The sequence below is a fragment of the Struthio camelus genome, chromosome 16 (assembly GCF_040807025.1).
Source record: "Struthio camelus isolate bStrCam1 chromosome 16, bStrCam1.hap1, whole genome shotgun sequence".
NCBI lineage: Eukaryota > Metazoa > Chordata > Aves > Struthioniformes > Struthionidae > Struthio > Struthio camelus.
Window position 1 is genome coordinate 1,346,919 of NC_090957.1, and position 26,925 is coordinate 1,373,843.

General features: G+C 63.7%; 3 protein-coding genes across 5 annotated transcripts; all 3 read left to right on the plus strand.

Annotated features, from left to right (window-relative positions):
- The first annotated feature begins 495 nt into the window (after positions 1-495).
- Positions 496-16,704, plus strand: CLPTM1 (CLPTM1 regulator of GABA type A receptor forward trafficking). 2 transcript variants are annotated; one of them, XM_068910409.1, is made up of 14 exons: positions 496-636; positions 729-847; positions 6,673-6,796; positions 8,055-8,213; positions 8,898-9,015; positions 10,015-10,100; positions 11,287-11,407; positions 12,002-12,246; positions 12,817-12,910; positions 13,593-13,783; positions 13,974-14,069; positions 14,385-14,520; positions 15,485-15,652; positions 16,049-16,704. In XM_068910409.1, the coding sequence occupies exons 1-14, from the start codon at positions 568-570 to the stop codon at positions 16,294-16,296; spliced, it is 1,974 nt and encodes a 657-aa protein (XP_068766510.1). In that variant the 5' UTR covers positions 496-567; the 3' UTR covers positions 16,297-16,704. The 2 variants fall into 2 exon arrangements, with proteins under 2 accessions (XP_068766510.1, XP_068766511.1); XM_068910410.1 differs by having other exon boundaries at positions 546-636; positions 732-847.
- Positions 16,705-17,819: 1,115 nt separating this feature from the next.
- LOC138061253 (CLOCK-interacting pacemaker-like) lies at positions 17,820-22,716 on the plus strand. The gene is made up of 4 exons (XM_068910277.1): positions 17,820-18,003; positions 21,142-21,363; positions 21,714-21,865; positions 21,972-22,716. The coding sequence occupies exons 2-4, from the start codon at positions 21,159-21,161 to the stop codon at positions 22,674-22,676; spliced, it is 1,062 nt and encodes a 353-aa protein (XP_068766378.1). The 5' UTR covers positions 17,820-18,003; positions 21,142-21,158; the 3' UTR covers positions 22,677-22,716.
- Positions 22,717-23,822: 1,106 nt separating this feature from the next.
- On the plus strand, positions 23,823-26,923 carry ERCC1 (ERCC excision repair 1, endonuclease non-catalytic subunit). Of its 2 annotated transcripts, none has more exons than XM_068910123.1 (10): positions 23,823-23,958; positions 24,767-24,854; positions 24,968-25,240; positions 25,361-25,464; positions 25,560-25,659; positions 25,756-25,832; positions 25,966-26,065; positions 26,409-26,480; positions 26,628-26,696; positions 26,803-26,923. In XM_068910123.1, exons 2-10 carry the CDS (start codon positions 24,771-24,773, stop codon positions 26,854-26,856), a joined length of 933 nt encoding a protein of 310 aa, XP_068766224.1. In that variant the 5' UTR covers positions 23,823-23,958; positions 24,767-24,770; the 3' UTR covers positions 26,857-26,923. The 2 variants fall into 2 exon arrangements, with proteins under 2 accessions (XP_068766224.1, XP_068766223.1); XM_068910122.1 differs by having other exon boundaries at positions 23,872-23,958; positions 24,714-24,854.
- Positions 26,924-26,925: the final 2 nt, after the last annotated feature.

Consider the following 26,925-nt stretch of genomic DNA (forward strand, 5'->3'; position numbering starts at 1 on the left):
GTTACCTCCCGGTTACCCCTTCTAGGGCCCCCGGGAGCCTCCCGGTCACCCCCCTGCAGACCCCTGCCCGGGCCCCCCGGCAGCCTCTCGGTGACCGTCTGCGGGACCCCTACCGGGATCCCCTGGCAGCCTCCCGGCAGCCTCCCGGTTACCCCTTCTAGGGCCCCCGGGAGCCTCCCGGTCACCCCCCTGCAGACCCCTGCCCGGGCCCCCGGCAGCCTCCCGGTGACCGTCTGCGGGACCCCTACCGGGATCCCCCGGCAGCCTCCCGGGAACCTCTTCCAGCACCCTCCGAGTCACCGCCCCGAGAACCGTGCCGACTTCCCTTGGGAGCTTCCCGGTCCGGTCCGCTCACCTCCCCCCCCCCCCGCACGGGACCCCTGAGAAACTCCCGGTAACGTTACCGGCGCCCCGCCCCCAGCTCGTAGCCCCGCCCCCAGCTCGTAGCCCCGCCCCCAGCTCGTAGCCCCGCCCCGGCTCCGCCCGCCGTCACGTGACGCGGCGCCCCGCCAGCTCGCGCCCGCTCGTCCCCTCTCGCGAGAGCCGCGCGAGTAGCGGCGCAGCAAGATGGCGGCGCCGGAGACGGAGGCGGCGGCGGCGGCGGCGGCGGCGGGGCCCGGGCCGGGCCCGGAGCAGGTAGGGGCGGCCCCGGCCGGGTCGGGAGCGGCCCCGGGGGAAGCGGTGGGGCGCGTTTGACGGCCTCGTCCGCCCTCTTTGCTTCCCTTCAGCAGGTGACCAGTAACGGGAGCGCCGGTGGCGGCGGCGGCGAAGCGGCGGCGGCGGCCGAGACGCAGCGGCAGCAGCCGGCGCCCAACGCCTGGCAGGTCATCAAAGGCGTCTTGTTCCGGTGAGCCGCGGGTCCCCGCCCGCAGCCCTGGCACCACCGGCGCCCGGGCCTACCGGGGAGGGGGGGGGCAACAGGACTGGGCCCCCCCCCTCCCCCCGTCGTGCCCCGGGGGTCGGGAGCTGCCCCGCCGTGTCCTTCCCCCCGGGGTCAGCGGGCAACGGGGGTTGTGCCCGCCCCCCCCCCCCGTGGTGTGGCAGGGTGCTGGGGGTCGTGCCCTGTCCCCTCGTGTCCCCCCCCCCCCAGTGGTGTGGCAGGGTGCTGGGGGTCGTGCCCTGTCCCCTCGTGTCCCCCCCCCCCAGTGGTGTGGCAGGGTGCTGGGGGTCGTGCCCTGTCCCCTCGTGTCCCCCCCCCCCAGTGGTGTGGCAGGGTGCTGGGGGTCGTGCCCTGTCCCCTCGTGTCCCCCCCCCCCCAGTGGTGTGGCAGGGTGCTGGGGGTCGTGCCCTGTCCCCTCGTGTCCCCCCCCCCCAGTGGTGTGGCAGGGTGCTGGGGGTCGTGCCCTGTCCCCTCGTGTCCCCCCCCCCCAGTGGTGTGGCAGGGTGCTGGGGGTCGTGCCCTGTCCCCTCGTGTCCCCCCCCCCCAGTGGTGTGGCAGGGTGCTGGGGGTCGTGCCCTGTCCCCTCGTGTCCCCCCCCCCCCCCAGTGGTGTGGCAGGGTGCTGGGGGTCGTGCCCTGTCCCCTCGTGTTCCCCCCCAGTGGTGTGGCAGGGTGCTGGGGGTCGTGCCCTGTCCCCTCGTGACCCCCCCCCCCAGTGGTGTGGCAGGGTGCTGGGGGTCGTGCCCTGTCCCCTCGTGTCCCCCCCCCCCAGTGGTGTGGCAGGGTGCTGGGGGTCGTGCCCTGTCCCCTCGTGTCCCCCCCCCAGTGGTGTGGCAGGGTGCTGGGGGTCGTGCCCTGTCCCCTCGTGTCCCCCCCCCCCAGTGGTGTGGCAGGGTGCTGGGGGTCGTGCCCTGTCCCCTCGTGTCCCCCCCCCCCCAGTGGTGTGGCAGGGTGCTGGGGGTCGTGCCCTGTCCCCTCGTGTCCCCCCCCCCCCCAGTGGTGTGGCAGGGTGCTGGGGGTCGTGCCCTGTCCCCTCGTGTTCCCCCCCAGTGGTGTGGCAGGGTGCTGGGGGTCGTGCCCTGTCCCCTCGTGACCCCCCCCCCCCAGTGGTGTGGCAGGGTGCTGGGGGTCGTGCCCTGTCCCCTCGTGTCCCCCCCCCCCAGTGGTGTGGCAGGGTGCTGGGGGTCGTGCCCTGTCCCACTGTGTCCTTCCCCAGTGTGTGACGGGGCACTGGGGGTTGTGTCCCATCCCGCTGTGTCCCCTGCTCCGCTCTGCCGTTGGGTGCTGGGGTACTTCCTCATCCCGTCACGTCCTGTTGTACGTCTCTCTGGGGATCCCTGAAGGGGAAGGAGTGCATCTCCTCCTCCCTGATACCCCTAGGCTGTGGGGTCCCAGGAGAGGTGCTGCCACCCATCTCCAAAATCCCTCGGACAGCAGGGTTCCTGGTGCAGGGGCACAGCGACCTGGCCCGCTCACATCTGAGTGGACCCTGGGGTCCCTCGTAGATGAGAGGAAGGTACTGAGGATCCCTCAGGTTCCTGGGCTCATGTCAGAGAGGGAGAAAAGCCTGGTAGCTCCCCCCTCCTTTTCCCCGGACGCCAGGGTCCCTGGCAAGCTGCCTCTGATCCAAGCAGCCTTGGCAAGCCCCTGCCAGTGGGGCCTCATGACCGTGAGGGTGGCTCAGGTGTGACGTGTGACCGTCGCTGGCTGGCGAGAGCGCCCCGAGGTGCTGACGCAGGGCCCGTAACCCACGGGGCTACACGCCCGACCGGCGCAGGGCTTTGCCTGAACTCCGGGATCTTGAGCTACTTTGCAGCTTTTATAGCCTCGAGCTGTTCTTCTGTGGCTGAGATAAACGTAGAAGTTCAGAGATTGGTTCATCGCAGGCAGGAGCAGCTGCTTGAACAGGCTGAGTGTGCTTCCTGTTCTCCTCCGAGGAGGCGTCGGTGTCCTCTATGACTTGTCGAGAGGGATCCAAAGTCCAGGTTGTGGCGCAGAGCCCTTCAAATGCTCCTTTGGCTGAGCGGCGGCGCCGCCAAGCAGGCGAAAGGCCCTGCCGTCCATGTCCTAGGGGCGCTGCACTTCCCCGGGGGGTGCCGATGGTCTCGCCTGCTTCAGCTTGGTCTCTGGTGCAAAGCAGATTTCCTCAGGTGGGGAAAGAGGAGCCCGGGGTGTTTCTGGTTGTGGCCAGGTTTGTACAGCTGGAGCAGGCTGTTTTAAAACACCGCGTTGTATGCTCTTGCAGAGATCTTGGGCTGTAGGATGGCTAAGGAAAGTAAAGGAGCTGTGGTTTGGGAGTACTAAACAGGTAGTAGGGGGCAAAATGAAGCCCCAGGAGTAAAACCAGCTGTTAAAAATGCATCTGGATGGTCCCAGGGTGATGCAACAGTTCATGGGACTCATTGCCCTCACAGATTTCTAGCCTGAAGGCCCTAATGAACTTCTGCTTGGGAGAGTTTTCTGGGCTGAACTGAGCTCCCGCATGGGGCTGGAGTGGATGAGCTGCCTCGGACATGTTTGTGACTCAGTTCTCCAACACCTCGGATGCCTTTCTTCAACCCAAACTGCTGGATGGACTTTGGACTGCCTCAGGCAGGGCTTTTTTGACTGACCTCGCCTCCCTGGCAGACTGGCAGCTCCTCTTCAGGGCTCATCCGGAGCCTTGGTGAACCCGTGTGGACCCGTATGGAGAGAAAAGATCACTCAAGGATGGCAGGCTGCTGCTGAGCCACCGTAAAACCCTGCCAACCCTGTCAGCAATGCCCCAGGTAGCGCTGAGCTTTCCCACCTGACGCTGCGATGGCAGAACAGCCCACGCGTCTCGTGTGGGGTTTTGGGGCCCTCCTTTGGCCCTGTGAAGCTGCAACCCAGCCTTCCCTCCGGCTGCAGTTTGGCTTAGAGGCTGATCTCAGCAGCCCAAACCCAGCTGGCCCCATGGGGAGCGGTGGGATCTTGAGGGTGCTCGCAAGACTGTACCTCCATATTTGGCTGCACCGCTCTCTGCATCTCTCCAGTCCCGTGAAAACGAGGAACTCTGTGAGTGTAAGCAGGGACAGCCAGGGTTTGCCTTGTCCCATCTCTTCTCTCAGACTCGGGCACTGCAGGGATGCTTTTCCTAGGATGAAGGCAGATCAGGTGGCTCGGCTGCATCGCTGCCCTCACTGAAGGCTTCTCGGCAGTTCTTGCCATAGTGCCTGCCTCGTGATGCCTGCTGGGAGCCAGCGCTGCGTATTTGGACGCTTACAATCCAAATCTGTGTTCTTATCAGGAGGCAGAGTGGTTCTTCCCAGCCTTGTCCGCGTTGCGGTGAGGAATTCTGGATGCTGGAGCCGACAGACCTGCTGTGGACGTGCTCTTGGGTCTTGGACCTGCTACATCAGGGGCTGATGAAGGGGTTGAGAATCATGAAAGCTGTGACTCCTTTACACTTCCGCTCTTTCACGCGCAAAGTCTCCGTGCGTCCACCCTCGTTCAGTGCACTGCCTTCCCTTGTGCTTCTCTGAAGTGTCCTGAGAAGCTGCGCTTCTCCTGGGAGGGAAGTCGGTCTGTCTTTTTGTTTCTGTCTCACCGAGGGCAGATTTGTTCCTCTCCAAAGTGTCATTTCCCTTGGCGAATCCCTCTGAATGGCTAGAAGAGCTCTCCTGCACAGCAAGCGTGACCCTGTGGCCTGTCTGCTGGCCAGGAAAACCAGAGTCGCGTGGCCAGGAGAGAGCACTAAATCATCTCATCGCGTAGCGATCGCGGCGAACAAAGAGCTTTCGCAGCGGAGGCGCTTGAAGTCGTTCCCTGTGTTGTGGTTGAAGGGCAGAGAAGGGGCTAGGAGGCGCGAGGGAAAAAATCACGCTTGCTGGTAGGTGGAGAGCAGTCCCATCGCCTAACCCGGAGTGGGCTGCTCCGACGGGGAGTGGGTGATGTTTTGCTTTCAGTGTACGAACATCATGCCTCGTGTCTGCTCTGGTTTTTGAAACCCCTGTCTTTTGAAGAAGAAATAGGCTCCCAAACCTTCCCTGTACAACCAGTAATGCTCTAGGTTGTTCTAGAAGATAAACTCTCTATACAGTCATGTTGAGCTGGCTGCAGGCCTTGTTGTGACTGTTTGAGCGGGATACTTTGGCAGTCCCGCGTGGTACGTAGCCGGGAGGGAACAAGACAGTTAACTCTTTGGATCTATTAACCTGGGTGAGTTTGCAGGAGAGCCGGCAGTGTGGACTTGGTGCTGGGCTCTGTGCGTTTCCTCCAGGTCAGCGAGAAGTGTGCAGGGAGACTTGCTTGGTGCATCTTCTCGGCTCTGACAGCTCAGGGCTTTCTGTTTAAACCCTTGCGCTCAGACTTTCTCAAAAGCTCTGACCCAGCGCAACAAGACAGTTTTCACGAGTGAAATCCTGACTGAATTCAGCGCATCTCCAGTCTTCCACCTGAAAACTGGGCTTCCTCGTGGCATGGACATCTAGGAAAGTAACTCTAATGGATTGGAGCCCGTTTCTCTCCGTGAAGTCATTTACTCTGTGCTTCTGGCCATCGTTCAGTCTCGGAGAGGAGTTGTTTGGTTGCCGGCTATTGCTGCCAGTGCTGCCCGCTGTTTCTAGGCATGTAGTAGCTTTGTGCTTAGACCAGGAGAAGGGAGTCTGGTTTAAAATTGCTTGAGGCATGTACACAATACTCCACGAGCGTTAACTGCAAAGAAAAACGTGGCTGAAAATCTTTCCACCTTGAGACGCGCTGCCTTGTGAGCAGGGCTTTGCCAGAAAGAGTCATCCAAAATTTAAAAAAAAAGAGCATTTTTTCATATACTCAAATGTTACTGCCCGGCTTGGCTCACAGAGAGCTGCAGAGGAAGTACAGAAGGGACCTGTCCTGGTCCGTTTGCTGGAAGCAACCCAGGGAGAACCCCTGTGGGGACTGGCGTTTGGAGGGAATTACAGCTGCGGGCTCCAAGCTGGGAAATGTCACAGCTACAGCTGTAGCTTGCATGTTTTCGGGCCAGGAGGAGATGGAAGATCGTCCCTCCGCCCTCCTGCCCAGTATGGGTCCTTATTCAGCTGCCTTGCACTATGCACAGACCCCAAAGTCTGTACTCCAGAAGACAGGCAGCAAATTTACTGTCTCCCTTGGCAGGCTTTGACTGAAGAAGCATCTCTGTTTTGGAGATCAAGAGCAAGCAAAAGGCTTGAGCTCTGCAGGGAAGGCTTCTGCGTGCTACTGGAAGCATGCTCAGACCCATCGGTCTTCCAGGTGACCCAGCCTCGTAGCTTCTGCTGCCCATAAAGGTATGGGTGCCAACTTTGTCCTATAGCTTCGAATTCCCTGTGGTTTGATCCCCACCATCGGTCTTGGGCTGAACTCCGACTTGATGTTTCACTTGAGTGACTCAGGACCTCTGTCAGGATGTGGGGACGCCCCGGTGTCCCTGTCCTGCGCTGGAGACGTCCCGCTGACAGTCCAGCCGCAGAGGCTGACATACCTCGGAGCACAGCTTTATCGTGAGCTCTGAGCACCTTCGCTCTGCTGCCGGAAGAGTCTGCCGTGCCCGGCATCGCTTTGTGGGAGTCTGAACTGGCCCAGAACCAGTTTGTTCTGGCCGGCACCTCTCTCGCAAAGGTGAATGCCTGAGACAACTGAGGTGAGTGAAAACTTGTGCCTTGAAGTGAAAGCTCGGAAATCCAGTACTAGCAATTCCCCCACCACCACCACTACCCCAGGGAAAGGGCAGCGTTGTTTGTGCGAGACCACGGCTGGTTTGGCTAAGGAGGGCGGTTAAGATGCCTGAGTGACTTCTCCCCCTTTCTTCCGCAGCATTTTTATCATCTGGGCCATCAGCAGTTGGTTCCGCCGCGGGCCGGCACCCCAGGAGCAGAGCAGCGCTGGCAGGACGCCGCGAGCTCCAAGCCGAAACCTCTTCCCTAAGGATACTTTGATGGTAATGCCGACAGAAGCTCCCCGTCGGGTCAGGTCGGAAGGGGCTCACAGCACTGTAGGTGCTGGCTATTGAAGCTGGAGCTAATGCCTCCTGCAGCTCGGGCCATCCCAGACGTCCTGTTACTGCTGCCGGGGGCATAATGCTGGAAGCAGGACGCAGGAGTCGTTCTGCACCATGCCACGAGAGCCCTGAGCAACTCGCTTTTCCTGTTATGCCCTGAGCCCCTGCTTGCAAGCCCCTCTCTTCACAGGGGTGCGAGATGGAGTGATTGGCATGTGTCGATTTTCTATACGTCCATATACGAATCCTTTTCCCTCTCGGATGAGTTCATCAAACCACATGCAGTGCCAAAGCTGCTTCAGCTCATCTCAAGCTCTCGCAGTGCTGAGAACAGCCTGGAAAGTGCAGGCTGGTGTGAAGGACGTGGAGGGGCAGGAGGATCTGGGCCTGGGCATGCAGCCTGGGGAATTCGTTGTACCATTCCCACGTGGCTCTGCCGATCCTGCTTGGTTTCTGTGGCTCTTTGCCATAGGTAGGATCTAGCGACAGGAGGCGCCTGTCTCCTCCCTCTGCAGCCAGCCCACTGCCTCTATCCCTGACCTGCTGCCTTTCTCACTGCTTGTGTGCTGGTTTCTCAGCAGCCTTCGTGGAAGGGCTGGGGTGAACCTAGCAACCTTTCCACTTGGTGGGCAGCTAGCCAAATGCCCTTTCACGCCTGGGCCGCGATGCCATGTGCTGTTATAAGCTCTTCAGGGGAGGCAGTTCTAGTACCTGCACCAAGGTCAGGCAGAGCAGCTCCTCTGCCACCTCACTGACCACCCTCAGTGGTTCCAGGTGATGCTGTGGCTAAAACAGGGCTCCCCAAAAGTCAGGGTCCAACAGGGAGTTGGTGTTTGCTGCGACAGGCACGTGTTGGGCTGCTTGGAGAGCAGCAGAGGGGGTGAACTGCTGGTGTGTAAAAGCAGGGGTTTGGGAGGTTCTGTGCAACACAGGCCTCTGCTGTTGCTTGGGGAGGGTTTAAAACAAATCCAGTACTCTGCCTCATGCCTGTGGTGTCCTGGCAGGGTACGGCAGTCAAAAGAAACCTTAATTATGTCTTGGGTTCGCCACAGCGCAGAGACGGTTTGGGAGGGGATGCTGTCCCAGCTGCACTGCGCATGGGAGGCTCGGGCGTTTGGGGAGGATACAGCCGCTTGGGCAGTGATATCTCGCTGTCGGACTGAGTCCGCTAGCAGCCAACGCGCTCTTCTCTCCACAGGACCTGTACGTGTATATCTCAGAGCACGAGCACTTTACAGATTTCAACGTCAGCTCGGCGCTGTTCTGGCAGAAGCGGGATCTCGTATATGGAGACTGGACCAGCGGGGAGAATGCGGATGGGTGTTACGAGCACTATGGGGAGGTAGACATTTCACAGGTGGGTGCAGGGCTCTGGCTGCTTTTTCTGGGAGGTTTGAGGCCGGATTAAGAACCATCAAGGGGCTGGCAGGGATTTTCCACGTCTTTGCTGGGTATCGTGCCAAAAACAACTCTGAAAGCTCTGAGCTCCAGTAGGTGAGAGAGCCTGAGACGTGCAGTTGTGTGGATGTAGGCTGCCGCAGCACATCCCTGCCGTTATGTTTATTAGTGTCTGTTTCGCTATCTGCTGGTGAGACCCTGTGGACTGGGCTCGCCCCACAACACGAGTAGGCTCTGCCTCACTCAGTGCTTATTACAAAGAGGGTGACAGGACTCAAAGGCATCGATTTTGGTCTGCCATGGCACAAGCTTGTGTCATAACCAGCTGTAAAGGCTTAACGTTTTACCCCTGGCCATACAGCAGCTGAAGACTTTGCTCTGCAGCTAGGCACAGGCCACGGTCATGTTGCTGTTCAGATGCTGTAAAAGAGCAGCTATTTCCTTGCATTTTCGTTATGCACAGAGTTAACCGATGCAAGGGGGATGGTTGGCGTCTGTGCTAGGTGCTGTACGAGCACAGGCGCCGAGGCGGTGGCTGTGGTTGTGGCTAGGAAACTGCAGCTGAGCTCCTGTGGGCTGCGGTAAACTCGCCCTGTGCAGCCCGAAGTTGGGCCGTAACCACCCTGTCGGTGTGTGATTTCAGAGCGTCCAGCAAAATGGCTCTATCTACATCCACGTGTACTTCACAAAGAGCGGCTTCCACCCAGATCCCAGACAGAAAAACCTCTACAGACGCCTTGCCACGGTCCACACATCACGCAGTAAGGCCCAGTGGCTGTAACTTTGATTTACTGTTCACTGAAAAACTATCCCCAATCTGAAGCCTTTTGCTGTGATAGCTAGGAAGATCAGTAAGACGGTCCAGATTACTCTTCCGTGTGGGTTATGTGAGGGAAATGGGCTCCTCCATTTACCTTGTGGCTGTCTTAAAATGCTCCAGGCCCCCCCGACAGGCTGAAACCTCTCTAGATTTCCTTCCTTACCTTCGTACATGTAGTTGAGGCAAGGCTGCAAGCTCCAGGGGGTTTGAGGCCCACTGACAAACGTACAGGTGTTTCTGCAAAACGTAGGCAGAAGTACAGAGGCTGCCAGGCTTAATAGTGGGAGATTTGTGGCTTGCCAGAGATCATCACCTGAACCTTCCCTGGGCTTTTGCAAGGACAGGAAATCCAAAAGACTGTTGGATTGAAGCTAGAAGCTGGCCTTGTGCATGCTTGTGTGGATGGTCAACTCCTGGGCGTCTTCTGTCCTTCACCAGAGGTGGTCACCGAGATTCCAGTGCTGGTGAAGGAAATGAAGTGTAGCCAGGTCCCATGCGAGGGAGATGAATGAGGTTCTTCTCTTCCAGCTCTTGAGACGTGTCCAGGAATGTGGGTCCCCCTGAAAGAACAGAGATTCATAGGTGTTCTGGACCTTATTTTGGACCCTGGGTTGGCAGTTTGGTAAACTTGGCATGACGGTGCATCTTCTTCCTGTGTTGTGTCCTGTGGCATCTGGGAGAGATGGAGGCATGAGCAGAGAAGTGTCTGTATCAGAGGGAGATTTAGGGGCCCAGTTGTTTGCTGTTGGTCTGTGTGGCAGCGTTAGTGTCTGGCACCGTGTGGGAGAAGGAAGGTTGGGAGAGAGCAGGACAGACAGGGCATTCCCAGGACCGCTGTTCCTCAGTTATCCACCCAGGCCAGAGTCCCAGAGGAAGAGTCAGAAGTTCCTTCAGGCTGTGGAAAGGACTAGGGCTGCTCACATCTCCTCTCTCCTTCCAGTGATCAATAAATACAAACGACGGCGGTTCCAGAAAACCAAGAACCTTCTGACTGGAGAGACAGAAGCGGACCCCGAAATGATCAAGGTAACAGTCTCCTTTTCTTGCCCTCTTGGCTGTGGGTCGCTTCTCCTTTGAGCCGAGCGTAACTGCGGTGAGAGCAGATCGGCTCGTGCTGGCCCGGTGTCAGTCACCTTTGGAGTATGGTGCGTTTTAGGGCTTCTCACAGGGGAGGCTTGAGGGATAGCTGGTTCGTAAAGCACTTAGCTAAGCAAACGGGCATCTTCACCGTTCTCAGCAGATCGCAGGAAGTAGCTCCTTTGCTCTGGCTTAGCATTCTCCCCTAGGAAAGCAGTGAAGGTGTGTCCTCCACCAAACTCCTAAATATTCACGCGCTGTCCTCTGATCGTAAAGGCGCTGGGAACTCAACGGCAGAGTGCCCTTCCTGCTCGGGGTTTGTTGCTCCTCCTGCTCCGAAGATGAGCTGTATAAACCAGAAGGGAAACAGGACAGTGGCTTTGCCATACCGTTTTTAGCTCTGATGAGACAGGAGGGTTAGCCCTGCCTCTTCTTCCTCCCTCCTTTCCTGCCCTGTTTAGTGGATGACAGTGACAGTGAAGTGTCAGGCTGCTGAGAGACTAACTCTGAGTAAGATGTGGCGGGCAAGCGTTCTTGCCGGTGTCCTGCTCTGGGCCGTCCCACGCTTCGTGCATACGGTGTATGCCCTGGTGGCCTCTGTGTTCATGTGGGCCTCATGTAGCAGAAGGAAAGCGGCCCCGAGGGTTCCCCAGCATGGTTTTGTGGCTTGGCTTGAGCCAGCTCCAGCATCTTGCAGCCCCTCAAGTTCCCCTGGCTAAAAAGACCGAGATATGTGGAAAAGGAGCTAGAGGCCTACAAAGCTGCTTGTCCGGGCTCAGGCCTGGCCTTGCTTCGGGTGCCTTTGGTGTAGGCTCATCCCTTAGGGTTAGGGATGGACTGAACAGGAGTTACTGACTACCGCAAAGGGAGCGGATCTGCTTTGGGGCTCTGCATGGTAAATTATGGTTTGAAGAAGATGACAGGTACCACAGCTCACTGTCTTTGCTCTCAGGCCTTGCTGGTCTCAATATTCCTGCTGCAGGATGCCCCTTCCTGTGGCTGTTTTGTTTTCCTTGGTTTATTTTAGCTTTAAACCCCTGCCTTGCCCGGGTCCCTGGGGCTGGCCGTTCCCGTCACGTGGGGATGCAAAGGGCCCTGGCCCCCAGCGCATGCCGTGACTTTGTTCTCGTTGCAGAGGGCGGAAGACTATGGTCCCGTGGAGGTCATCTCGCACTGGCACCCCAACTTGACCATCAACATGGTGGACGACCACACGCCCTGGGTGAAGGGCAGCGTGCCGCCGCCCCTGGATCAGTGTAAGGACCGGGACGCACAGCAGCCCCCTTGCTCCCACGGGCACGAGCTTTCTGAGGCTGGCCCTGCCGTCTCCTGCTGCGCTGGCAGCTCGTTCCTCCTCGGAGAACGTGTTTGGGCTCCTGTGGGAAAAGGGAGTTGTTTCTCTGTCGCAGTTCACGCTTTTAAGGGGCTTTGGGAGTCCGTCCTCTGCCAGCACTCGATGCTGGGTGACTCTGCTGCCTAATGTCCAGTGAAACAAATATCAACCCTGGTAATACCGGGCTGGTGCCATCTGGGTGTTCAGGGCTCCTGTTACCAGCATGCTAAATGGAGCAGGGACTGTCCAAACTTCCTTGCTGCAGGTACCTGAGCCTGTTTGAAGCCCTTCAAGAGCAGCAGGTTTGAGCCAGGTGCTGTGGCTCGCCTGTGTCCCCAGAGGTGGCTTCGTTCCCAGAGGAGCCCTGTCCTGCATAGCTTCTGCTCTTGGGGCACTTGTACTGGCAGCCTGTAGGTCTCTCCCAAGTGCTGTGCTGGTGGAGAGGCAGCAGTAAAACGGCTCTTGTGGTCCCCATGGCCTGCTCAGGTCTGTCTCCGCTCTCATCCCTCGGCTGCAGACGTGAAGTTTGACGCCGTCAGCGGTGACTACTACCCCATCCTCTACTTCAACGACTACTGGAACCTGCAGAAGGACTATTTCCCCATTAACGAGACCCTGCAGCGCCTGCCCTTCCGCCTCTCCTTCTGCCCGCTCTCCCTGTGGCGCTGGCAGCTCTATGCTGCCCAGAGCACCAAGTCCCCCTGGAATTTCCTGGGAGAGGACCTGTATGAGCAGTCAGACGAGGAGCAGGACTCGGTGAAGGTAAGAGCTGCTTGCGCGTGTCTCTTCTCCCTGACACAGCTCTCCTGCTCGCTCTTATAGACTGGGATCAGGCTCGGATACTCTTCCATAGCGACTCCTTCCCCCTCTCCATAGCTTTCTGGAAGTGTTAATTCTAGTTCTTCGTTGTGATGACTCCTTGTTTGTTTGCTTCGTGATACGAGCTCTTGTCTCCTCTCAAAGCGCTCCTAGAGGGACCCAAACCCCCAGCTCAAACCGACTTCCGAATGGCGGTCCTCAGCTTTTCCCAGCCTCTTTGGGAACAAAGCCGAGGGGAGGTGGAGGCAGGGAAGCATCGCCCCAGTCACCCATTCCTTGTTTCATGGCATGTGCTGCCACGGTGCCCCAGGCGCCTGGGCTGTGCAGGCGATATGCAGCAATGGGATGGTGACGTGGCCAGTTTCTGTGTTGGAGAAAATCCTTAAAGCATCAACGTCTTCTCCCAGATCCTTTTCTGGGCCTCCTTGGCTTGTTTGCCCTGGTGTGGCAGGCAGTTGGGAGCAGCAGGAGGATGGGACAGAGCCTCAGCGAGGTTCTTGTTGCCTGTTCCAGGTTGCCCTCCTGGAGACAAACCCGTACCTGCTGGCTCTGACCATCATCGTTTCCATCGTTCACAGCATATTTGAGTTCTTGGCCTTCAAAAACGGTGAGTCCCTGTGGAGGGACCTTGGGCTGATGGGATCCCTGCTCCCCCCTCTCCTGGGCCACCTGGTATTGTCCCCGTGGCAGTGACAGAGCAGGTGGCCTCTGCTACGGCATGATCTCGGCCAGCCGAGCACAACACGCTGCCGGAGGTGGTGTGAGCTGCTGGGAACCCTCCTCTTCCTTGTTTGCGAGGGGAGAGAGCCCCAGCTGGGGTTGTGGCATCTTCAGTAGCCATGGCTAAACCTAGCTGTGTCCTGGGCAGGCTGTGGCTGCTGTCGCATGCTCGGAGACATCTGTTGCTCCTCTGCTGCGTTGCTGAGTGCCACAGGGCTGACTTGTGGGCTTAAAGCCAGAAATGTGTGTTTTTCTGGGCCCCCGTTGCCGGTTTGGCCACTCAGACTGTGCTTTGCGGTGTCTGCTCGTCTCTGGGCAATGCCCTGCTCGCTTTTCCTGTGTGTCGGCAAGTTCCTCTTGCTCCCTCTGCCATCTTGGGGAAGGAGGAGAAAGGCTGGTCTCCGGAGCCTCCCAAAGAGCCCACAGCGCCGTACTGGGCTCTGTATGCACTGTAGGGATGAACTGGCTTCCCAGTAGGACCCAGTGCAGCTCCTCTGGGTGGAGAGAGGCAGTTGTTTTCCCTGAATGGGAACAGTAGCTTTGACCTGGCTTTGATTCCTTGCTCGCAGACATCCAGTTCTGGAACAGCCGGCAGTCCCTGGAGGGTCTCTCCGTCCGCTCTGTCTTCTTTGGCGTCTTCCAGTCACTCGTCGTTCTCCTCTACATCTTGGACAACGAAACGAACTTCGTAGTGCAAGTCAGCGTCTTCATCGGGCTCCTCATTGACCTCTGGAAGATCACAAAGGTCATGGACGTCAGGGTAAGCAGTGGCTTGGGCACTCTGGGTGTCGGTAGTGTTCCCAGATCGCTCTGTGCTACTGGATCTCTGGGGGGTGCTGCTCTACGGTGCACAAAATCACGCTGCGTCGCGGTTGATCCCGCTTGGGCATGGCAGAGCGCTGTTTGGTAATCTTCCCCCCCCCCACACTTTTGCTTTGGCCGATGAGCAGCTGGACCGAGAGAACAAGGTCGCAGGAGTGTTTCCACGCCTGACTTTCAAAGACAAATCCACGTACATTGAGTCTTCTACCAAGGTGTACGACGATGTGAGTAGCGGGGCCCTCCGGGAGGCGAGGGTGGGGGCAACGCGGAGCCTGTTGCCGGCTTGTCTGCGTGAGAGAGAACATCCTGGGAAGTCTTTTTAGCCTCATCTTCCATAAAAGCCCTGGGACACACTCCTGACGGGGCAGGTTGTCGGAGAAGCAGGCTCACGGTGTTGCCTAGCCTGACCGAGGGGTCCAAGGCCTCTGATATCTTTGGGAAGGGATGTTGAGCCAGGAGAGAGGAAAGCATGAGGCCAAGGTGCTGCCTCTGGATCCTGCCCTCTTCCCAGCTCACCTCAGATATTGTTGCCTCCCCAGATGGCTTTCCGGTACCTCTCGTGGATTCTCTTTCCCTTGCTGGGCTGTTACGCCGTGTACAGTCTGTTATACCTGGAGCACAAGGGCTGGTACTCGTGGGTGCTGAGCATGCTCTACGGCTTCCTCCTGACGTTTGGTGAGTGTCGAGCGGCGCTGGGCTCCTTGGGCTGTTCCTCAGTGCCCCGAGCAGCACAGAGAAGCCGTGTTCGGGGCTGCCGTGAGTAGCCACAGAGCTGCCCCAAAACGCTTCTGATTTGGGGTGAGGGAGGCTGCGTGCCAGGTCGTACCCTGCAGGCTTGGCTTCTCTCTGCGTGGGTCAGCTGGAAGGGATGCCAAATGGGTCAGCCATGCTCGCGAGCGCCTCGGGACTGTCTGCCGTGGCCGTTTCTCCTCGCTTCTGCCTCCTGACCCCACCCCACCCCCCCAAGGTGGGAACGCTGCGGCACCAACTCTTCTCAGGCTGTCCCCCAGCAGCGTCTGCCCTCGTGGGACCACGTTTCCCCTCTGTCTGTCCTGCCTGCCGCTTCATAGAAGCGTTTGAGCTGCAACTGTGACTTAATTCACCAGCTTTTACCCTAAAGCAGCGTGTAGGAAAAAGTAGCTTCAATAATTTAGTCTGACTCTGTGTGTTAACAGCTGACTTGGGAGCGGCTCGCAGAAACGTTGCTTTCTGGAACAGCATCCAGTCATTGTCTCAGTTGTGCTTTTATGCAGGGTTTTGACTACGGTGTTTTCTCTTTGGTTTTCTGTTTTTGATCTTCACTGGGCTGGAAAACTGAACCAAAACCGACAAACATTTCAGTTCCTCAAACCCAGCCATTGCTGGCTGTGCAAAAGCGCGTTTCAAGCGCCAAGCACTCGCCCAGCCTTAGCGGGGTGGAGGAACTGGGTGTGGGAAGGAGTTAGTGGTAAGCTATCGGGCTGAGATCCGTTCCCACGGATGGCAGGAGGGAAAACGGGCTCACCCGGTTGCGTTTCCAAATCCTGGCCACCCCGCGAACCAAGGAAGCCTTTGAACCGAACGCGTTCACCCGGAGGGCTTCGTTTGGCAGCGTTAAGCGCTGGTTAACGAAGCGGTCCGCCCCTCCGCTGTCCTGCAGGTTTCATCACCATGACCCCGCAGCTGTTCATCAACTACAAGCTGAAGTCGGTGGCCCACCTGCCCTGGCGGATGCTGACCTACAAAGCCCTCAACACCTTCATCGACGACCTCTTCGCCTTCGTGATCAAGATGCCCATGATGTACAGGATAGGCTGCCTGCGGGACGGTAAGGGGCTCGCCGCGGCCGCCACATCGCGTCGGGCCCTACCCCGCTGGGGTGGAGAGCGGGATTGCGTAGCTGGAAGGGACAAATCGCTGCTGGATCCTGCCCCGGCCATGTGGCACGGACCCCCGGGAGCCTTCCTGCGAAGGGGGCTGCAGCGCTTGGCCGGGCTGCGTCCCGGTGCTGCTCCCTCCCTTCCCACCTGCTCTGGGGCTGTTTATCACCCCAGAGCTGTCCCCGGGGCCCCAGCTGAGCTCTTAAACCATCTCCTGGGGAGAGCAGAGAGCCCTGGCAGCGCCCCTGGCTCTGTTCTGCTGTGCATCTCATCCCTAATTTCCACCTCTGCTCCATCCCTGATTTTTTTCTTTTTCCCCCTTTTCTCCTCCTTTCCTCCCACAGACGTCGTCTTCTTCATTTACCTCTACCAGCGCTGGATCTACCGGGTGGATCTCACACGCGTCAATGAGTTTGGCATCAGCGGCGAGGACCAGGTCTCGCAGACGACGCAGAGCCCCGCGTTACCCGCCGGGCCGGCTCCCGGCACGCCGGGCGCCGAGACAGAGGGGCCGCCCCGCGGCTCCGCCACGCCGGAGGCGCCCGACAGCTCCCCCCGGGAGAAAGCGGCAGAGGACAAGAAAAAAGATTAACCCGCTCTAACTTTATTTTTAAAGAAGCCTAACTCGCCCGTGCCGTCGGAGAACCGGACAGGAGGCGGAGAGGGAGCCGACGTGGCCTGCTGGCTTCCCGAGGCTTTTTATTTTCTATTCCAGGAACTCTGGGGGGGTGGGGAGGGGGGTTGCGGTTCGGTGGAGTCCGTGTGCTGTGCTGTATCCGAGGGAGCGAACCCCGTCTCTGTATTTAAAGTCAAAACTCGTCACGTAATCATTGTGAGCTCCATCCCATTGTGCAGGTGTTTAGGACATTGTAAAGGAGTTTTCTCAACCGAGTCGTCTCTTTGTTTCCATAAAGAGAGCTGATTTAGCCGAAACCGGCCCCTTTCTCCTCATTGCACTCCAGACTGGATTGAATAAATTCACGTGGGTGTTGAACTGAAACCGGCTGTTCTGTGTCCGCCCCAGGGGACAGCGGGTGGGTGGGTGGGTGCTCCGCGGCGCGGCGTCCCCCGCCCTGGCTCACCGCACCCTCCTTGTGCCCGCCTCCCCCAGCACCCCTGGCTGCTCCCCCAGTCCCCAGCTGGGGGGATTTTGGGGAGGGGGGGGTGCTAAAAGGGCTCTGTTCCCCAAAACCCTCCTTTGAGGGAGGGGGGGGGCACAGCCCTGGGCTGCTTAATTTTTAAGTCCCCTAATGTGTGACCCCCCTGCCTCTTTGGGGGGTCCTGGTGCTGCAGTGATGGGGGTAGCCCGCACACCCTGGGTGGTCTTGGGGGCTGTGATAGGAGGGTGCTGCTCCTGGGGGGGGGGAGGGCTTGGGGGTCCTGACTGGGACCTATTAGTGGGTGCTGGCTTTGGGGGGGGGGTCCCTACTGGGGGAATTGGGGCCTTGGGGGGGGTCTCAGGGGTCCTTTGTCGTGCCTCCTGGCCTCAGGGATGGCTCAGGGGTCCCTGCTGGGGGATCAGAGCTTTTGGGGGGGGGTCTTGGGGGTCCCTCCTGATGCATCCCAGCCTTGGGAGGGGGGATGTGCAGGGGTCCCTATTAGGGGATCAGGGGCCCTTCTTGGTGCACCGTGGCCTCGGGGGGGGCTCAGGGGTCCCTACTAGGGGGTCAGGGCCTTTGGGGGGGGGTCCCAGCCTTGGGGGGACTTGGGGGTCCCTACCGGGGGATCGGGGCTGGGGGGGGTCCCGGGGTCCCTCCCGGTGCCCAGCGGGGGATGGTGGGCTCCGAGGGGGGGGTCCCGGGTCCGTGCCCCCCCCCCAACCCACCCCGCACCCCCGGAACGCGGCGCTCCGGGCCGCGGTCCCGCCCCCTCCTCCCCCCCCCCCAGCGGCCGGCGGTGGCGGCGGTCACGTGTGGCGGCGGCCCCGCCCCGTCACGTGCGGGCGCGCGCCGGGCCCCGCCCCCTCACATGGCGGCGCACCGGGCCCCGCGGCCGCACGTGGCGCGGGGGGGAGGGGGCCGCGCCGCCGGCTACGTCACCGGGCGGCCGCCGCGCCCATTGGCCGCCGGCGCTGTCAATCCGCCGCCCGAGGAGGGGGAGGGGGGGAGGGGGCGGGACCCCGGCCCCAGCTTTGTGTTGCCGCCCGGGACCCGGCCCGAACCCCGGTACCGGCTGCCGGTGCCTCTGCCAGAACCGGAGCTCCCAGCGCGGCACCGGCCCGCCGCCCCCCCGCCCCCCAAAACCGGTTCTAGACTCGCCCACCCCCTTCTCGGACCCGGTAACCGGAACCGCCGAGCCGGTACCGGAGCTGCTACCGGATCGCTGCTCGCCGCTCCGCCGTTCCCGAGCCCCCCCCCCCCACCACCCTCCCCCAGCCCGGCTCGGCCCCGGTGCCGCCCCCTCGCCCGCTGCCCGGTCCCGGTTCCGGCTCCTCCGGTACCGGCTCCGGTCCCGGTTGCCAGCGTCGCGCCCAGCCAGGTACGGCGGGGCCGGGGAGCGCGCGGGACCGGGACCGGGACGGGAGGGGAGGGGGGGGGGAACCGGTACCCGGGGGGACCGGGAGGGTGGGGGGCGGGGGTGACACCGGGGGGGGACAGGGGGACACTGGGGGGACAGGGGACATTGGTGGGATGGGGACACCAGGGTCGGGGGGACCCCGGGGGGGGCAGCGGGGGGGACATGGGGACATAGGGACCCTGGGGGGACAGGGGGGCAGCAGGGGGGACAGGGGACACGGGGACCCCGGGGGGGACAGGGGACATAGGGACCCTGGGGGGACAGGGGGGCAGCAGGGGGGACAGGGGACACGGGGACCCCGGGGGGGACAGGGGACATAGGGACCCTGGGGGGACAGGGGGGCAGCAGGGGGGACAGGGGACACGGGGACCCCGGGGGGGACAGGGGACATAGGGACCCTGGGGGGACAGGGGGGCAGCAGGGGGGACATGAGGACCCCAGGGGGGCAGCAGGGGGGACAGGGGACATGTGGTTCCTGGGGGAGGGGGGGGCATGGGGACATCGTGGGGGTGGGGGACACCAGGACATGGAGGGGTGGCCGGGGGACACCAGGAGGATGGGGGACAGGGGGGCGCAGAGGTCATTAGGGGGGTCGGGGACATGGGGGGCAGAGGGTACTAGTGACCAGAGGGGACACAAGGGGACAGGGGACACGGGGGGGGGGGACAGGCCACTTGGGCAGCAGGGGACTGGGGACACAGAGGATATAGGGACAGGGAGAAGCACTAGTGAGCATAGGGGACACGGGGGCACCAGGGGACATGGGGGGGACAGGGAGCACTGGAGAAGTGGGGACACGGTGACAGGGGACACCAGGGGTGACCAAGCATGTCCCCAACATGGCTGTGTGTCTGGGGGGGAGACATGTAGCTCTGGGATGCTCCAGGTCCCCGGGCCCCTTGGTGCCCGTGGTGGCACCTGGGGTGACCCCGAGCCAGGCACAGGAGGGGAGAGCGGCATCTGGTCCCCGTCCCCCGGTCAGTGCCACCAGGGCCCGATGCGGGCGTCTCAGGAGGGGACCGCTCCCGGGGGACACCAGGACTCCTGGGTCCCCTCCCCTACCATGGCCACGCCAGGTGCCATCGCGCGGGGACCTCCAGGGTGACGGTGGCCAAGGCGGGGCCCGCGCTGTGGCCGGGCCAGCTCGTGGCACTGCTGAGCTGGGGACCTCACGGCAACCGGGTGTCCCCATGGCACCTCCATGATGGCCCCAGTGGCAGGTCACAGTCCCCAGTGTCAGACCATGGTCCCCATGCCCGTCCCCAGGGCCAGCTCCTGGTAGCTGGTCCCGGTCCCCAGGGCCAGCTCCTGGTGGCAGCCACAGTCCCCATGCTGGTCCCCAGTGCCAGCTCCCAGTGGCTGGTCACAGTCCCCAGTGCCAGCTCCTGGTGGCAGGTCGCAGTCCTATGATGGTCCCCAGTGCCAGGCCATGGTCCCCATGCTGGTCCCTGGTGCCAGCTCCTGGTGGCAGCCACGGTCCCTGTGCCTGTCCCAGTGCCAGCTCCTGGTGGCAGGTCACAGTCCTATGATGGTCCCCAGTGCCAGGCCATGGTCCCCATGCTGGTCCCTGGTGCCAGCTCCTGGTGGCAGCCACGGTCCCTGTGCCTGTCCCAGTGCCAGCTCCTGGTGGCAGGTCACAGTCCTATGATGGTCCCCAGTGCCAGGCCATGGTCCCCATGCTGGTCCCTGGTGCCAGCTCCTGGTGGCAGCCACGGTCCCTGTGCCTGTCCCCAGTGCCAGACCACGGTGGCAGGTCGCAGTCCCATGACGGTCCCCAGTGCCAGTGATGGTCCCCCCATGCCCAGCGTGGGGTGATGGTGGGCAGCGCCACCACGGGGGGGTTGGTAGGGGGGTCGGTGGCCCGGTGACGAGGTGGCGGGGAAGGAGCCGCCACCAGCCCCCAACTGCCCCCGGCACCCACAGCTGCCCCCATCTGCCCCCCCCGGGCCCCCAACTGCCCCCCTCACCCCCCCAACTGGCCCCTTCATCCCCCCACCTGCCCCCCCGGGCCCTCACCTGCCCTCTTTGCCCCCCAACTGCCCCCTTCATCCCCATCTGCCCCCCCGGACCCCCAACCGTCCCCTTCGCCCCCCAACTGCCCCCTTCATCCCCCCACCTGCCCCCCCGGGCCCCCAACTGCCCCCCCAGCCTCCCAATTGCCTCCTTCACCCCCCGTCTGCCCCCCCATCTGCTCGCTCCCCCCCCGGAGCCCTGTGTCCTTCCCCCCCCCCCCAGACCCCGTGCGCTCCGGTGCGGAGCGGCTCCGCCCCCTCTAGGCCCCGCCCCCCGGCCCCGCCCCGCCCCCCGGCCCCGCCGCCGGTGCCACGTGCGGGGGCGGGCGCGCGGCCCGGGGGCGGCAGCACGTGGCCCGGAGCGTGTCGGCTGCGGGGGGGGGGGGGGGGGACACGGGGAGCGGGAGGATGAGCGAGGACCGGGGCGTGGGACTGGCGGGGGGGGGGGGCCGGGTCCCAGGGGGGCAGGATGCTCCGGGGGGGGGTGGGCACGCCGGGGGGGGGCAACCGGGCACCGGGAGCGGGGGGGGATGCTCGGGGGGGGGGAGAGGGCAACCCGGCACCAAGGGCAGGATGCTGGGGGGGGGCAACCGGGTAGCAGGGGGGCAAGTAGGGACTAGGAGGGTATTGGGGGGGTGGGTGCTCTGGGGGAGGTGACCGGGCACTGGGGGGGGGCAACTGGGAACCAGGGGGGCAGGATGCAATTTGGGGGGGGGGCTGTGACACATGGGGAGGGGGGCACCCATGCCCAGAGACATCCCCCCCCCCACCGTCCACGCTGGCACCCGGACACATGGCACCACCCCGAGGTTGGGGGGGGGGTCACCCATGAAAGTGGGGGGGTCCTGGATGCACCCACAGCACCCCCCCACCCCCACCCCCTGGCTGACCCCCGGCGGTGCCCGCAGGCGGGACGGGGCCGGCGATGCCCGCGGAGACGCCGGTGGCCGGGAGCCCGGGGGCACCCGCCGAGGAGGACGCTGCTGCCGCCGCCGCCACCACCCGGAGCCCCCCCGGAACGACCCCGACCCGCAAGGCCCCCCCGGAAAAGATGGGATCCGGCAGCGAGAGCGCCCGGAGACCCCCGCGCCCTGCCGGCAGCGAGTCCGAAAAGGACTCCGGCTTCTCAGGTACCCCCCCCCCCGCCCCGAGATCCACCCCCCCCAAACCCAGATTTGGGACGGGGGGGGGGTCCCACATCGCTCCAGGAGCCCCAGAGAGGCAGCGGAGGAACCGGAGCCGCTCCGGATCCCTTTCCTGGAGCCGCGGGGACGGGTATCCGGCTGCGTCCGCTCTCCGCCGCGTCGGGATGCCGGAGTGGGATGCCGGAGTGGGTCCCTTCGGGACCCCTCCCCACTGCCCCCCCACGCCCCGGATCCTCGAGGATCGGGGAGCTCCCGGCGGGTCGCAACAGCGGCCGGCGGGAGGGTATCGCCGGCGGCGGGGACGGCGGCGGCTCACTCCCGTCCTTCCCGCGCAGACGCCAGCTCCGAATACCTGAGCGCGCTGGAGCAGACGGACACGGAGGAGGTTCCCAAGCGCCGGGCGACCCGGGCGCCGCTCCAGCGCCTCGGCCGCCCCTTCGCCAGCCTCGCCCCCGTCTACATCGTCAAAAACGTCCTGCTCAAGCAGGTAACGAGCGGGAAACGAAGCGCGCTCCCGGGTGTTTCCCCCCCCCCCCCCCCGGTCCCCGGTTCGGGCGCCCGAGCGCTCACCTCGCTCCGCCGCGTCTCCGCAGCCGTTGGCAGACTCCTCGGACGCTCAGCTGGCGGCTTGGAGCGGCCGCCCGTCTCCGGAGCCGGCGCAGGGTCGAGGTCGGCTCCTCGTCCTCCAGCAGCCGGTGCCGGCGGCCGCTCTCGCGCCTTCGTTGCCGGACCCTAAGAGACAAAGCAAAGACACCTACCTACCCATCCTCAACGCCTATCCCAAAATCGCGCCGCATCCCGGCCGACCCCGGCGCGTCGGCTCCACCAAACGCTACCGCCCGGATGAAAGCTGGGAAGCGGCAACTCCGGTCGGAGAAGGAGGCGGCGGAAAGGACGGCGAAGCGGAGACGGGGTCGCTTTCGAAAGCGCCCGGGAAAGCAGTTTCGAGCGCGGGGAAGCAGCGACGTTTCCGCAACACGGTGGAGATCCTGCGGCGCTCGGGGCTGCTGGGCATCACGCTGCGCACCAAGGAGCTGCTGCGGCAGAACGGCAGCACGCAGCGGGAGCTGGCCGAGCTGCGGGAGCACGCTCGCCTGCTCGGCGAAGCCGTGCGGAGCAACGACGCCGGCGCCTGGGCTCGCCTGCAGCGCGCCGTCAGCCTCACCGCCGCCTATTGGGCCCGACGCGGGGTGACGGGCGTCGAAAGCGCCGAGGCGGACGAGGCCGGCCCGGCTACGGACTTCGGAGATGGGGAGACGGCGGCGTCGCTCGGGTCGGACGCGGCGGCTCTGCCGTAGGGCGTCATCGGGGTGGGGGGAATAAAGGTGGTTGGAAGAAGTCGCTGCTGGGATGTGGCCCTTGCGCCGGGGGGACGTCCCCCCTGTCCGGGGCGCGAGGACGGAGCCACGGCTGGTGGCCGGTCCCCAATCCAACCGGTCTCCATCCCGTCCGGTCCTTGACCCATCTGGTCCCCATCCTGTCCAGTTTCCATCCCGTCCAGTCCTTGACCCATCTGGTCCCCATCCTGTCCAGTTTCCATCCCGTCCAGTCCTTGACCCATCTGGTCCCCATCCCATCTGGTCCCCATCCTGTCCGGTCCCCATCCCGTCCAGTCCCCGACCCTTCTGATCTCCATCCCATCAGGTCCTTGACCCTTCTGGTCCCCATCCCATCTGGTCCTTGACCCTTCTGGTCCCCATCCCGTCGGGTCCCCGACCCTTCTGGTCTCCATCCCGTCTGGTCCTTGACCCTTGTGGTCTCCATCCCATCTGGTCCTTGACCCTTCTGGTCCCCATCCCGTCCAGTCCCCGACCCTTCTGGTCTCCATCCCATCAGGTCCTTGACCCTTGTGGTCTCCATCCCATCTGGTCCTTGACCCTTCTGGTCCCCATCCCGTCGGGTCCCCGACCCTTCTGGTCTCCATCCCGTCTGGTCCTTGACCCTTCTGGTCCCCATCCCGTCTGGTTCTTGACCCTTCTGATCTCCATCTCATCCAGCTCCCATCCTATCTGGTCCCTGAACCTATCTGGTCCCCATCCTGTAGTTCCCCCCCCCACCCCAGTATCCCCCCATAACCCAACCCAGGACCCCAGCAGCCCCCCGGTACCAGGCACCGACCCCCCCCCCGCTATTCCCCCCATAACCCAACCCAAGACCCCGGCACCCCCCCCCCCCCCGTACCGGGCACCGAGCCCCTCCCCCCCGCCCGCAGGACCGGGAGCACGTGCTTGGCACGCCGGGAGGCGTGGCCGCCAAGCAAGGCGGAAGCCCCGCCCACTGCCATAGAGGCGGGCGGACCGGAACGGGCAGACCGGCTCCGAGCGCGACCGCTCTAGCCGTTGCCACAAAGTTCCCGTCAGCCTCTGGCCTCGCACAGCGCGGCCTTCCCGGGCCTGAGGGGCGGGCGGGACCCGACCGGCCCCGCCGCGGCCGTGAAAGGGGCGGGCGGGACCCGACCGGCCCCGCCGCGGCCGTGAAAGGGGCGGGCGGGACCCGACCGGCCCCGCCGCCGCCGTGAAAGGGGCGGGCGGGACCCGACCGGCCCCGCCGCGGCGAAGGCGCCCTCCGAGCGGGCGGACGGTGAGTCGGGACGAGCGCGCATGCGCCGGCCAGGTCGCCGGGGGGGGGAGGGGAAGGGTCGGGGAGGGCGGGGCTTCCCTCTTGATTGGCAGCGCAGCGGCCAATCGCCGCACGGAGGGGGCGGGCATAGCGGGGCACCCTAAGTTGACCCTTGACTCCGCTTTGGGGAGCATCTGGGGCCTAAATTAACCCCGGCCGTGACCTTTGACCCTGGGGGAGCCCCCAAAATCCCACCCTGAACCCCGGCCGTGACCCTTGACCCTGGGGGAGCCCCCAAAGTCCCACCCTGAACCCCGGCCGTGACCCTTGACCCTGGGGGAGCCCCCGGGGTCCCACCCTGAACCCAAGCCGCGACCCTTGACCCTGGGGAAGCCCCCGGGGTCCCCCCTGAACCCAAGCCGCGACCCTTGACCCTGGGGAAGCCCCCGGGGTCCCCCCCTGAACCCAAGCTGCGACCCTTGACCCTGGGGAAGCCCCCGGGGTCCCCCCCTGAACCCAAGCCGCGACCCTTGACCCTGGGGAAGCCCCCAAAGTCCCACCCTGAACCCCGGCCGTGACCTTTGACCCTGGGGGAGCCCCCAAAGTCCCACCCTGAACCCCGGCCACGACCCTTGACCCTGGGGGAGCCCCCGGGGTCCCACCCTGAACCCAAGCTGCGACCCTTGACCCTGGGGGAGCCCCCGGGGTCCCACCCTGAACCCCAGCTGCGACCCTTGACCCTGGGGAAGCCCCCGGGGTCCCACCCTGAACCCCAGCTGCGACCCTTGACCCCGGAGCCGCCCCGGCCGGTGCCCCCTGCTCCCCCCAGGACCATGGAGGCCGCAGCCGGAGCCCCGTCCCCGGAGGGGAAGAGGAAGAGATTCACCCTGCGGCCGGATGACCCCGCCGGAGCGCCGGTATTTGGGGGGGGGGACCAGGGGGGTCGGGCCCAGGGCTCCCCCCTCCCGGGGGCTCAGCTCGCTCCAGGGCTCCCCCCTCCCCAGGCTCACCGCATCCCCCCTCCCCACAGGTGCCATCGCTCTTCAAACCCTCCGCAGCCTCCGACCCCCCAGAAAAGCCACCGGAACCGACGCCATCCGGACCGGGGACTTTCTCCTACGCCGAATACGTGGTGAAGCAAACGGCCGCTCCGGCACCGGCCGCGGCGCCCGCGGGTGAAGCTGCGACGCCCGCGGGACCCCCGTCGGGCCCTGGGGCCGGTGGTGGCCCCGGGGACGTGGCCCCCCTGCCCGCGCTCAGACCGGGCACCAAGAGCAGCAGCATCATCGTCAGCCCGCGGCAGGTGCGGTGGGGCAGGGCCAGGGCTGGCGGGGCACGTAGGGACCGTCCCCCAGGGCAAGGGGACGGTCCCCCGGTGTCCCAGGACAGGACTGCCTGACCTGCCACCACCCCGTCCCCGCAGCGGGGCAACCCGGTGCTGAAGTTCGTACGCAACGTGCCCTGGGAGTTCGGCGACATCGTGCCTGACTACGTGCTGGGCCAGAGCACCTGCGCCCTCTTCTTGAGGTGAGGGCGGGCACCCGGGCACCTCCGGGTGCTCCCCACGGGCGCCTCCGGGTGCTCCCCGCAGCTCTGGGTGCTCCCTGCTTCTCTCTTTCCAGCCTGCGCTACCACAACCTCAACCCCAACTACATCCACGAGCGCCTGCGCCGCCTGGGCAGGACGTACGCGCTGCAGCTGCTGCTGCTGCAGGTCGACGTGGTGAGATGTCCCCTCTGTCCTTGTTCCCCTGTCCCCTCCGTCCCCTCGGCCCCGCGCTGAGCCCCCTCGGGCGCTCTGCTCTGCTCCGCGCCGCAGAAAGACCCGCATCAAGCCCTGAAGGAGCTGGCAAAGATGTGCATCCTGGCCGACTGCACCCTCATCTTGGCCTGGAGGTAGGACGCTGCCGTCTCCTGGTCCTCACCAGGGTCTGGGTGACAGCGGTGTCCCCTTAAGGGAGCCGGGATTTGGGGAGGGAAATGACCTATTTTGGAGCTGATTCCCCCCGCAACACGTGCCTTCCTCTAGCCCCGAGGAGGCCGGGCGGTACCTGGAGACCTACAAAGCCTACGAGCAGAAACCGGCCGACCTGCTCAAGGAGAAGGTGGAGCAGGATTTCCTGTCCCGGGTAAGGCCGCACGTGGCACCCAGCCCTTCTCCCTCTCCTGCCGCCACGCGGCGCCCCTCGCGCCGGGATCCCGGGGTGGGGGGGCTAACGTCCCACCGTGCCGCTCAGAGCAGAGTAGCTGGCGGGGGGGGGGGGTTATTCCCCCCGTCCGCGCGGCACCAGAGGAGGCCGAGACGTTGCAGGTGACAGCATGGAAGATCCCAGGGGCCAAAGTGGTGGTTTGGGGCGGGGGGGTCTCCAAGCTGGTTTGGCCACTCCAGAGCACCCTGGGGTGGGGGGTAAGGGGAAAACTGGAGTTGCCCCAGTTTGGGGGGAAATTGGGGCCATCCGTGTCCTCCCGCAGATGACCGACTGCCTGACCAGCGTCAAGTCGGTGAACAAGACGGACACCGTGAGCCTGCTCACCACCTTCGGGGTGAGTCACCGGCAGCGACGGGGACGGGACGCGCTGCCACCTACGTGCCCCCGAGCCCAGCCAACCCCCCCGGCTTCCCCCCCCGCCCCCACCAACGTTGGACCCGGCACCGGTTGCGGAGCCCTAACGTCCACCTTCGGCCCGCAGTCGCTGGCCGCCGTCGTGGGCGCCTCCAAGGAGGACCTGTCCCTCTGCCCCGGCATCGGGCCCCAGAAGGTGAGCGAGGAGGGGACACGGGACGGAGCGAGGAGGGGACACGGGACGGAGCAAGGACAAGTGCCAGCCTCCGCCTTCACCCTTCCTGCTCCGTTTTTTCTTCCAGGCCAAGAGGCTCTTTGACGTCCTGCACGAGCCGTTCCTGAAGACCCCCAAGTGAGCGGATGCACCTCGTTGGGGGGAGGGAAACCCTTTTTTTTTAATAATAAACGCCACCAAACGGAGAAGC